Source organism: Zootoca vivipara, chromosome 3, assembly GCF_963506605.1.
Source record: "Zootoca vivipara chromosome 3, rZooViv1.1, whole genome shotgun sequence".
Taxonomy (NCBI): Eukaryota; Metazoa; Chordata; class Lepidosauria; order Squamata; family Lacertidae; genus Zootoca; species Zootoca vivipara.
In genome coordinates, this window is record NC_083278.1 from 81,690,287 (window position 1) to 81,702,951 (window position 12,665).

General features: G+C 42.9%; 1 protein-coding gene across 2 annotated transcripts in view; it reads left to right on the forward strand.

The window, feature by feature from the left end:
* The first annotated feature begins 356 nt into the window (after positions 1-356).
* The window catches only part of RSPH9 (radial spoke head component 9), a 28,317-nt gene continuing 16,008 nt past the window's right edge, over positions 357-12,665 (forward strand). The window contains exons 1-4 of one of the 2 annotated variants that reach the window (XM_060272922.1): positions 357-701; positions 2,166-2,328; positions 3,434-3,563; positions 4,697-4,843. In XM_060272922.1, coding sequence (XP_060128905.1) covers positions 475-701; positions 2,166-2,328; positions 3,434-3,563; positions 4,697-4,843 — 667 coding nt within the window. In that variant the 5' untranslated portion in view covers positions 357-474. The remainder of the gene's footprint in view (positions 702-2,165; positions 2,329-3,433; positions 3,564-4,696; positions 4,844-12,665) is intronic. The other variant, XM_035108193.2, reaches the window with a different exon arrangement.

Here is a 12,665-nt window from a genome sequence, read left to right on the forward strand (position 1 = left end):
TGCAACCTTTGCTAATGAAAAAGACAGAATCCAACGCATCATATCATGGGACGGTGTTTCTTCACCTGTTCTTATTCTGGGTGTCCTAGATATTGTCGTTGCTTTTTAACCAGGCAGCAATTCCGCAAGCAAAGCTTTCCGGCATCCCGGCGTCGCCGCGGCGAGATCGGAAAAGCTGCGCCTGTTGAACTTTTGCCCGACGCGCTACTGTTAAAGGGGAGGACGCCAAGTCGAAGCGGGGAAGCGTAGTAACAGTTCGGCTTTCATTACAAGCCCCGTTTCTAGGGCGTTGGACTCGTTGGCCGGCTGCGAGGGGGCGGGGCGGGGAAAGATGAGAAGCTGCCTTCGAACGCCGAGAGGGGGCCGAGGCCGACCTTTGACCTCACGTCCAACGCGGCGCCTTGGAGACGGTTGCCCGGCAACGGGACGCAAGCGTCGGGGCCTGCGCTTTCTGGTCCCCACCCCACCCAAGCCATGGATGCTGAGACGCTCCCCTACGCGCTGGACCTCGTGGCGAGCAGCGGCGTGTGCCTGAGCCCGGAGAAGCGAGCGGCCCTGCGGAACTCGCTGCTGCTGGTGCGCCGGGACTACCGCTTCGAGCAAGTCCGCCTGTGGGGCCGCATCCAGGGCACCCGAGGAGCTTACTACATCGCCGAGGGCGTGGGGCCCGACAGGGCGGGGGCCAGAAGCCGCCTCTACAGGTGGGCAGCTGGGCTCGCAGAAGATGGGCCTTGGACTGCGGTGAAATAGGGCAGGTGAAATAGCGGGGAGGGGGGGGGGAGACATGGCTCCAGCAGGCTGTCCGTCCCTGTCTCCCCTTTACTCCTGTGCCTTTAATACGGTAGCTGCTGCTTCCCAGGTAGAGGTTTGCACAGGTGCGCTGTTTTCTAAGAAGTGTTGCGAGTTGCCCCAAAAGGGTCAATTGCCAGACTTTTCAGCCCGTCAAGCTTTTTGCAGCAGCGCAGCACCGCGCTAGAAACCCTAATCTCACAGTCATTGGTTCAAGCCCCACGCTGGGTGAAAGATTCCCCACATTTAAAGAGTTCGACTAGATGATCCTCATGGTCCAACTCTACAGTTCTGTGATTCTAATGGTGAGCCTTAGTTAATCACAGCCACTTTTTTAATCCAGTCAAAACATTAAGTTCATGTCAATGGAACAGAATTCAGGTTGCGAGGGGACAGTAATGTCTAGAACAGGCATCCCCAAACTTCGGCCCTCCAGATGTTTTGGACTACAATTCCCATCTTCCCCGACCACTGGTCCTGTTAGCTAGGGATCATGGGAGTTGTAGGCCAAAACATCTGGAGGGCCGCGGTTTGGGGATGCCTGGTCTAGAAGCAACATCCTCCTGATGCCTTATAAAAAAATGTGTGTGAGAGAGGGAGCGAGGTTAATTTTAATTTAAATGGCAACATAGGCAGAGAGGGCAAGTTAAACTCTAAATGAAAGTTAACACTTGTGGAGAACTTCTGAGTGTTCAGAGCACTTTGCAGGCATTACTGTATCTCCATATTGCAGACGGGGTGACTGAGGCCTAAGGCCATCTAGTCAGAGTTAATGGCATAGGCAAGAGGTGACCCATGAACTTCACAGTGCAGTCCCTTAACAGCACATTCCTATTTAGAAACTAGTCTCATTGAGTTCAGTGTGTCATACTCCCAGGTACATTTGTACTGGATTGTAGTCTTAGTAACTATTTAAAGCCATTTTCTTACTGGCAGTGGCCACTTTGGAGCATGGAGCCACAACATGAGGAAGCTGTTTTTTTAAAAAAGTTGTTTTGCAAGGAAAGGTTCATCTTCCGCCCCTTGCGTGTCCCTGCTTTATATAGCACTCTAGCTTGGTAGGAATTCTGACCTGATCCTTTATGAGTTTGCTACTATCTATTTTAGTTTGGCCCTCAGATTTAAAGCCATTCTGCCTTTCCTCCTACCTAACTATCTCAAGTGGCTTCCCCACCCCTCCTTCACACATTGTGGTGCCATGAGGGGGCAGTTGGTTTTTATCTCTGCATACCATTTGTGGATTCTGTCTGCTTGCCACCTGTTCTCTTGCTTGTTTTCTGTGAGATCTTTCAGTAGACCTCCAAATGCCTGAAAACATGAGTTTTTTGCCAATAAAAATATGCTTTACCCTTTTATTATGTATGTGTGGATGACAGCTTGAATTGTGTGGAATGGAGCCTTCTGCCACCTCCTAATGATGAATTTACTGCACTGACTTCAGTGCTAAAGGGACGTTTCCAAGGAGACCCATCCTATGAATATGAACACTATGAGAAGAAAGAAGAAGGTGAGAGACCATATGAAGAGGAAGCAGCAACAGTGAGTACATTGCAGCACTAATGCTCACAATATATTTTTTCACAATTTGCACTTGTGCTTTTTTGAAGTAAAACATTTGTCCTAGTTTTCTAGGAATGCAGAGCAATATGATATAATTATGATATAGGACTACTAACATTTTAGTCTGGTTCATTTTTTTTTTACTAGTGTAGGAATTTAATATTAGGAATTTTTTTAGAATTAGGTACCAGAGATTTGAACTGGAATTTCTTACAAACCTTTCTTATCCATTTAACCTATCTGGTCCTTGGAGCTCACTGGGCTTGGTGCAGGCAAAATGCTAAGTTAAAAGGCTTAACAGAAGCTTTTTATAAACACACACACAAACACACCTGTACTCAGCTTCATACAGATATCACACAGGCATATAAAGAAAAGATACAAAAGAGCTAATTCCTATGTTCCAAGGTTGGAATGGAAAGGTTGTAGAAGTTAGAGGTAGCAGTGGTGACCTGCTATCCTTTATTCACCCCAGCAATCCAGCCACATATTCACTAGTTTGTCAAGAGATTGATGCCAAGCTGCTTCTCCCTCTATCCCTTTTTATACAGTTCTTGTAAAACATTGAGGTTCCATAAAAGGTAATGTACCCCACTCCACTACCCTGCTAGTTATCTAGTCTTCCCTTTCCCTCCACATTTGACTTTGGCCTACACCCCAGATGTATTCCATACATATGAGCTGAATATTCCAGCAAGTCTCTATATACTTATTTCCCACTTCTCTCTGTGTGTGTCTCATGCGGAACACATACATACATGTGCTAAGTACCTTATCAGTTGAACCCTAGTCTTACTTTCCTGTACTCCTTACAGCTGGTCCCTCTTTTCCTAATCTTGCTGTAACCTAATTGCAGGCTGTGGTTCCTGTTTTGACACAGCTGGCTGTGTGTGTGTGTGTTAAAACAGCATCTGTCTTAAGACCCAATGCCATGTAATGAAAATAAATGTATTGGCATATGTTTCTCCTATGATAGATGAAGGCAATATATATTTTAAGGTTGTAGGTGCATGATTCTGTTCCAGTTCTCATTCAAGTATTCAAAACTAAGGTGGCTTTTCTTAATGTTTGCTTTTTTCTATAGAACTTGATCAAGGAAGAAGTCCGTCTTGTATCTGCAATAGATCAGATAGATAAAGCAGTGGGTATTGTTCCACGGGGTGCCTATATAAAGTCACCACTGGGACCTGTGCATGAAAACAGAAACTTTGAAGGTAAGTCCATGTAAGTCATAACTGTGTCTTTGAACACAAAAGTAGCCACAAACAGTTATTTCTTCCATGTTTGACTTGGTGCTGCTACAGTGAGCTGAGGGGAAATAAGGGGATGCACACATACCCGTAGGCGTAAATTAAAACAATAGAAATACTTAACTAACTGACCAATCACTTCGGTTCTGCCCTCCCTAACCAAGTCCTGCCTTTGCCCCCAAATTCTGGCTACGCCCATGGATACATAACCAGAACTATTATTTGTTCCTTCTTGGGGCAACGACAGCACTAAAGTAGGAAAAAACCATATTTCAGTTCATTTTTTGCACTCATGCTCTTTGAGTCATGCTAGTCATGCAAGGAAATGTTACTATGCATGACAGTGTAAAGCATCCTGTCCCTCATGTGGAGGGCCTTAATTATAGTAGGTATATGACAAGCCTTGTACATTTGACAACATAGGCCTATCTGGAATGAATTTGATTTTGGAGCTGTGGTCTAAACCACAGAGGCTACGGCTTGCCGATCAGAAGGTCGGTGGTTCGAATCCCTGCGACGGGGTGAGCTCCCGTTGCTCGGTCCCAGCTCCTGCCAACATAGCAGTTTGAAAGCATGCAAAAAGTCAAGTAGATAAATAGGTACCGCTCCGGCGGGCAGGTAAATGGCATTTCCGTGTGCTGTTCTGGTTCGCCAGAAGTGACTTAGTCATGCTGGCCACAAGACCCGGAAACTGTCTGTGGACAAACGCCGGCTCCCTCTGCCTATAGAGCGAGATAAGCGCACAACCCCAGAGTCGTCCGCAACTGGATCTAATGGTCAGGGTACCTTTACTTTTATCTCAGTCAAGTAGTGCTTTTGGTTATGGTGGTGGTTTGAAGAATGTTTCCTTTGATTTCAGGGCTCAGTTTAGATTGCACCAGCTACCAATATATTTCCCTTGAGCAACTGCTGGTTCAAAGTGGGCTGCATAAAAGTAACTGATTTTCCATGGTACTGCAAGACTACCTATTTCTAGAGGCCTCTATCTACTTCTGTGGGTTCATTTAGTGCCATCAGCACATAGATGCTTCATAAGTCTATTAGATAGTGAGCTTGTAGTAAATTGAAAGATGGCAAAGTTCTTATTAACCCAACAGGTCTGTCTTTGGCGGAGGCTAAAAAATTAAGCTCCTATTTTCATTTCACTGAGCCTGTAAATTTGAAGAACAAAACTCTCCTGGAGAAAGCTGACCTGGACCCTGCCATTGACTTCCTGGATTCACTTGAACATGATATTCCTAAAGGTAGGGAAGATGTGACATTCCAAATGCAAAATGAAAATAGGTTGTGAAGCTTTCATACCCACTTAAGAAGTGCTACCTGCTTTTTCACTGTGTAATAATAACAATAAGCATTTATATGGAGCTTTTTAGTGCTTAAAGAACACTTGTTTCAACCCACTGTAGGTTTGTAGGTCTACAATTCCCATATTCTAGACTGCGGGAAGGACTCTGAGCATGATGGCAGTTTACCTAAGGCCACGTACCGGTAGCTTTTTCATGACTAAGCTGAGCTCACAGTTTCCACTCTTGTTGGTGTGTGTGTGCATAAAAAAAGATGTATGGCCTTCCTTCAATACAATAATTTTCAAAGTGGAGAACAATCTAAATACAGCAATAAAGCACACACACACAAAGGCATGAACCCCATAAGCAGAGCTGCTAAAACAAAATAAAATCAGATTAGGCACACCAAATAGCAAATGCCGCCCCAAAACTAACATGCTACATTATTTCTCATAACAAAACATGATACATATAATTTGTGCATGGTCTGGTTCTTCAAATATACCAACCTTTCCAGTGGCAGGATAAAACACATAAAACCAAAATGAGCTGTTGCATCCTTTCACTGGGTAGCTTGGTCTGTGTCTTGTGTCAGCACCCTGTTCTGCTTGAACTTTCTGTGTTTTCTCTTCATTAAAAGGGGCTTGCAGCAGCCAGTGTCCTGGTGGGCGAGATAAGGCTACATAGAGATAGGAACATTTTTATGTGGTTTGAAGTATTTTGCAAGACCATTTCCACCCAATAGTGCCTCTTATCTAAATGGGGTCTTGTTAACTCTAACCTTGTATCCTGGGCAGTCTAGTTCAAACTTTTCTTTGATAAATCTGTTACCTTGGCAGGAGAAAACGTAACAGTTTAGGAAATGGAGGAATGTGTTCATACACTCATTATTAAATGTGAATATCTTAGCCCCTAAGCGCAATGAAAACAATTAATGTTGCTCTTATTGTTTTCTCATTTATGCTGTTCTTACAGCTCCCTCCTAAAAATACTTTTTGCTTCCATATAAACACAACAAAACTACCAGAACTGAATACAGATTGCTGTTTTGTACAAATATGACCCTTTATTATCTGCAAATTGAACATGTCAGCCCTTCTGAAGTTTCCTAACTCCTCAACACAAATGTTATTACCTCTCCCACTTTCACACATTTCTTTTGCATCCTATATGCTGTTCTTGAGTTCTCATCCTCTTAATCTTTTCTCCAGAGCCCATTGCACACTGCTCAGTATGTTGAATTAAACTATTCCATGTTGTGTATCCAATGCATCTCCTTCACCTCTAGCTACTTTTAGTGCCTCATTAAATACTTCCAACAGAGTTTGTGTAGAAAATGGTGCTTTAGAGTCTGTGGTGCTCAGGCTAGGATTTGGTTTGTAGCTTAGGACCTTTTGTATCATGAATTTTTATATCTTTCACATAAAAATCTTTGCTGATTTTGTTACTGTAGGGCTAACAGTGTTTGTGCTCAGCCATTGTTTCAAACAAGAAGTCAAAAGGGAACAACAAAAAGTACATGAGTTAGTTTTTGTATTTAATGCCTTCCCACCTTTATGGCCAGTATTAGTGAACTTCTCACAGCCAATTTGCTTTTCAAAGACACTAATCTGTTACCTTTACTTCATGAGCAGAGTAGCATGTGGCATGGCTCCTTCCTATCAGTAAGGGTGGCCATGTGTCCTACTTTGCAGAGTATAGTCCTCTGTTTGTAGGGCTGTAAAGTGTAAGTCCTGAATAAAGATAAAGAGCTTTAAGAGGAGACAGCAGGGTCTTTGAAGTTGCTCATCTGCATTCAGTAGACTGAGCATCACAGTCTTGCTCTGGTGAGAGCTCTTGTATTTCTGTTTGAAATATTTCTAAATCTGCATCATACTTCTAAATTGTTATATGCAAATCTATGGTGCCACCTTTATTTTGGCGATGCATAAGTGGTTATTGTACTTATCAAACTCTGTGGTTCCATGACATGGGGAACCAACATGGAAGCTGCAAAGTAAGGGCTTCTAGAGATTAAATATTTTATACTAGTATCATGAAGCCTGTTAAAATAACGGGCGCTAGAGCAGACCTGTTGCTCTAGCAACCTCGGGGACATGCGCAGAGCTGATGAAGCGGCGGGTCTGCACTCCAAGTCCCAACGGATAGAACTGACCCGATGGGGTGGGAGTTAGGAGAAGGCCTCGCTTTCTTTCCTCCTCCACCGAGGCCAGCAAGCGGCCCTACAAATTCCCTTCCCGGACCACCCGGCTCGAGCGCTGCAGCGGCCTGCCTGCCTCATTCTCTCTCCCGCCGGCGTCACTCCTTGCGCGGATGAGGAGGCCGGGCCCATCTCTCCCGTCAGGGCTTACAAAGAAGCAGCAGCAGTGCCCGGCGAAGGGGAATGGGCGGTCCTCATGACTGCCTCGCCGCCTCAGCCTGGCTCGTCTCCCTGCCGGGCCAAGCGGACACCAAGCTCCCCTCTCTGAGCAAGTGTCTCTGCGCTCCAAGTCCCAATGGCTGTCCGTGGGGCACATGCGCAGTAGCGCAATCCCATGGACACACGGACTGGACGCAGAGACACTTGCATATTATTGTTATGAGAAATGTACCCCAAAATGCGTTGCCTTTTAAGAAGGACAGACGCGGGTCGGAAGCTCCAAAATTTGCACTAAGTTCAGCTCCGCCGGGAAAATGACAGAGACCACACGATGCTGTCAGGAAAAACAAACTGATCCCTTTATTGCAGAATGCAAAGCTACAGCTGTAGGGTCCCTGCCTCTGGAAAGAAGGAAGGAACCCCGGGAAATGGTGAAGTCCCCCTATATACCCTCCTGTTCATGCATGGAAATCTCTGGACTAGGAGGGAGGGGGAGACAAGGGCGACGGGTGGGAGATCGGATTAGCTGGGTGCGGAGATGACTTTTCCTTTCAGATGGAGAGATGTCAATCTCTCTTCTCCTGTCGTTGATGGTGCTCCCTGTTGTTTGGCAGGAAGGGCAATCAGTCGAGATGGGTGCAGAGGTGGGGCAGTTCCTGGCGATTTCCATGGGGTGGAAGTCCGCCCGGCAGTGTTTTCCTCCAGGCCATGGAAGGGTGGGCTACGTTGAGGATGGCAATTTATTTGAATAAAGTTGTTCCAGCTAATCCCTCTATTGTCCGTGTGTCCTTGAATGGGTATAGGGTGGTAGTAGGGCAAGGTTCAGGTGGGTTGGGATCATACAGGGTTCATACAGAAAATATACCTGGAAAACATACCTAATGCAGGGATTTCTAATTAAAAGGTAGCAGTCCTGACATATACAGTTCTAAGATATAAAACAGCAATTCTAATACAGAGGCAGCGGATAGAGATTTCATGGTAAGAGAACATATAATAGGCTGTATTATTAACTTGAGTAGAAAAGTTTAACTTTGGATTTGGGCGGTTTCCCCCCCCCCTTCTTCTGGAAACATTGTTTTGTTCTGGTGGAGGGGAGGTGGAGAGGGGAAATGTGTGAGTTTATGCTAACTGTTGTGCATATGCAGATCCTTAAGCCTTCCTTCAGGCAGGGTCGAGTCCTAGCTGGAGCGGTGGGGAGACAGGGAAGATGGCATTGAACAGGATTCTGGGTATTGCAGCTGTCACCCCTCTCTGTTCATTAATAATGGTGTCCTGCAACCCCCCCAATATGATTTTATAACAGCCCCCTCTCTGAGGCAATATTGTTGTGTAACAACCAATCATTGCCTCACATAATATTCTCCATTTCCCAGGTGGTACATTGGCACAACCTAGGGGTATGTGGTGGCGGCTCAAAGGGGGGCTTGGGAGAAGCATTTTATAAGAAATGGTATATGCCTTACATTACCGGGAAGGTCCACCAATGACTGAAAAATGCAGTTTCCTTGGAGTTTGCCTTTTGTGTGTTCTCAGGTGTCAAAGTTAGCTTTCTGGTCCCACACCTCCATCATGGCACAGCAGCAACAATCCCTGGTGAATCCCCTTAGGGCTTTCATATCGACCATGTCACCTGGCACTCACCATAGCTGCCACAGGTTTGGGCATGTCATGAGAGAGATGCCTTTGCCTTGGGCTTTCTATGGGATTTTTTTATTATAGGCTCTGGTCTTGCACTGTAGTAGGGAGTTGCTCAGTTACTCTTAAAGGGAGAAAGCTACTTGCACCTTGGATACACTTGCCCAATTAGAACTGACCCAATTATAATTTATACAGCCCCATAAAAACCATTCTGAAAAGGGCACATGTCCAAATTGGTCAATTTAATTCTATAAGGAATCATTCCAGGTAAATCAAGGCATATACACCTTCTTGTATCTGCTGGTTTCATGAATCCTGAAACTGCTTCTTGGTAAAAAGAAGGCTGGCACACTACAAAGTGCCAGGTGAGATAAGGAAATGTGGTCATAAATTGATCTAAATCTCAATAATGGACTATGCAATAGCCTGATCTATTAGAAAACATGAGTCCTCCATTGGGCGTATAAGGAATAATACCACCATACAATAACTTACTATACATTAAACATGAAAACAATTACACACAAAAATGCCCCCCCCTTTGTGGAAATAACATATACTTGTCAGGCATAGGTCAACGTTTCTGCATAATATCACGTAACATAAAACATAATTATATATCAGTTGCATATCTTGAGGCCAACTCTTAACAGGGCACAGAGTCCTGAAGTCAAAAGAGAGCATATGTCCTTGCAATTCACTTTCCCCCCTTTGTCAGCCCATATCCTTTTGGAATGAGATAGTTGTGGCCAGTTTGAAAACCCTGGTGTCTGTTGTTGCAGGTAAAAGTCTTGTGGTCCGGAGGATTTGGGTTCAAGGTTTTTTTTCCATCATTGCGTCTGTAGTAACATCTGTAGAAGGAGTATGCTGTAAGGGGCAGTGTTTGGGGTACTTAAGGGCACAGAAGAAGGAAAGGGCAAAGGCCAAAGGGAAGAAGAGGGAAAAAGGGGGAAAAAACATCTCCTGGAGTTTTCTTGGGAAGCTGCAAACAATAAAATCTTGATGCATTAAGTATTTTTTCTATATAATTACTACTGTTGTTAGCTGCTAAGTCTGTTTTCCTTTACCTAGGGGTTTATTATTATTATTATTATTATTATTATTATTATTATTATTACTACTACTACGGAAAGAATGACTTAGATGTTACATTCACATGTACAGAAATAAAGAGTAGAAATACAAAAAAGTAGAAATGCAAAATAAATCAAAAATAAGAACAAAATAATATTTAGATTACCACTCAAACAACAATTTTTTCAGATGGACTTGACACAAAAATCTCAGATTAAAAAAAAAGAATTATTATCAAATAATATGAAGACATTATAAAGACCATACAGGTTAATATTGGACTGTAACCTAAAGATTTGAAGGTGAATGGTAAAATAATGGGGAAAAACCTTAAAAGTCATCATGTGCTATCTGATAAAAGAGAACTCTATGGGGAAAAACACAGATGGTACCTGAATAAACATCAGTAATAAGTTTTGGAGATGCAGTGAATGAAAGACCTCATTCCACGTGATGGACTGATGGACATGCCCCAAAATATAACAAAACAAAACACTGACATATGAGGAACCAAAATAAATAAATAAATGCTAAAATACACAATTTCTAATAATGAGCATCTCAAATGAAAATAAAGAGCAGCAATCTAAAGTTGTGCAAGTATGGTTAGATTAATTTCATAGACATAATGGAAAAACTGATTTAATAAATGAAAGCAGATTATTTGTAACCTAAAGAGAAGCGTCAAAGTAAAGGAAATATATAAAACTATAGCGGGAAGTAAACTAATACAGTAGGGATTTAAGCTCGTTTTGCAGACTGTAAGGAAAGAAATTACTGTCTTTATCTCTTCACTCCCCCCCCCTTTTTCCCCTTTTTTTTGCTGTGGGAGAAAAGAATAGACACTTGTTACTGGGGTTTAGTCCTTCACGTATCCTTTAGAAATGTTCTTCCTGGGAAAGCTGTGAGAATAATTTTTGCATGTTAGGTTGGAACTTTGCAAGGGGGGAGGTTATGCAGGAGTTAATGCTTGGGGTGAAATGCAAATGTGAGATAAGTATCTGAAGGTGCTTCCTGAATACCCATTGGAAAGGGGGAGCAGACCCTTGGTTTGCATAGTCTGGAGTTTTTTTCTAAGCCCTTGACTAAAATCACAATCAGTATCCTGTTGAAAGGGGAAACAAACAACAACAAAAAGTACTCAAGCGATGAACTCAAAGTGGGAGTGCTGAGATATTTACCTCTGGAAAGAATTTTGCATATTAGATTTGGAATGATGGTCCAACACTTGACCCTTTTGTTTTCTCAAGTGACCCCTGGAGTCAAAGACACATAAGGAAATTTAAACAATTTTCCCCCTGCAGGGCACAGGCCCTTCAGCATTTGGTTGCTGTTTTTGTTTTGTCTTTTAACCTTCTTTTTTCCTCTATTTTTCTCTTCAAGCTGGCATAGCCTCTGTGCATGTACAGAGTTTGTGATTCAGAAATCTATTGTACCACTTGAAAGTGTTGCAGCTGTTGGCTAAGTCACCATTTGAAAAGAGGTAGGGAAGGGTGAATAGGTTAGATTTTACACAGAAACCCAGCAATTTACACTCCCACCAAACCAGCAACAAAAGTGGTCAAATTAAATTCTTTGGTCAGTTTAAATCCATTTCTATAGCTTTTGTATCCTGAGATATTTCTGACACCTCTTATTTCCTGTTCCTTGCTGCTTTGGAAGCAGACTTATAAATCTTAAACTTTTAATATATAAAACTTCAACATCCAGACAACCCAATATTTTCATAAGAAAGCTGCAATAAAAGTTTGGTTAAATTAAACTACTTAATGAAGTCATGGCACTAATTAGCCATGTTTACTGTACTATATAAACATCTCATACCCCAGGCAAAAGAAATCTAGATTTGCCCCCTTTATCTACAGGGTTTTTGGGGTGCAGACTTTTATTCAAAATATTTCACAAATGTGGATTATTATTATTAGTGTGCTTTCCCTCTAGTCATTAGCGGAACAATGACCCGCCCCCTTATGTACGGGTAAATGACCAGTCAGAATTCATAAATTGCAAATGTTTGTTTTTTTAAACAATTTCAGCCATGGCAGACTAAATTCCCTGCCCCCTTATCTATGGGTAATATGGCCAGAGCAGACTTAATGATATTCAACATTCTCACTCATCTCAGCCTCACCATCTTCCAGACTAATTCTTCTGGCCTTTATGTACAGGGATGGTCAAGGCTCATTCTGCTTGATTATGAATTTGTATGTGCTTGAACTGTTGGCTGGAGTTTTGCAGTTAAAAAATAGCTGACAATATGGTGGGGGAAAAAACACCAGACATTCATTTTCAATGCATGATATACCATCTCTACCTCTTTCTAAGTGGCACCTCAAACTCTTCATGCCAAACTTTAAAAATCTATCTTTCCATCCTTCTCCACCAAAGAGTAAAGCTTGACTGAATTCAGGCCATTTCACTAAGCCACCAGAGTTTAAAGTCACTTTTCAGTGCTTGAGTAATCTAGTCCACCCCTTCTGAAATATGGGGATCTCAACACTATCACCGCCCTTAGGATACACATACATTTGAGTACAGATGCCTGACTGGGAAGGAAACACGGGCTATGCCCTATCACGGAAGCACACGTGTGTACTAAGGGAAAAATAAGGAAGGGGAAGATTAAAAGTACCAACGTTATATAGAAGCCTTTAGCAAACCTTAAGATTGGATAAAGATTGGGAAATGTTCAAGACTTTCATATGT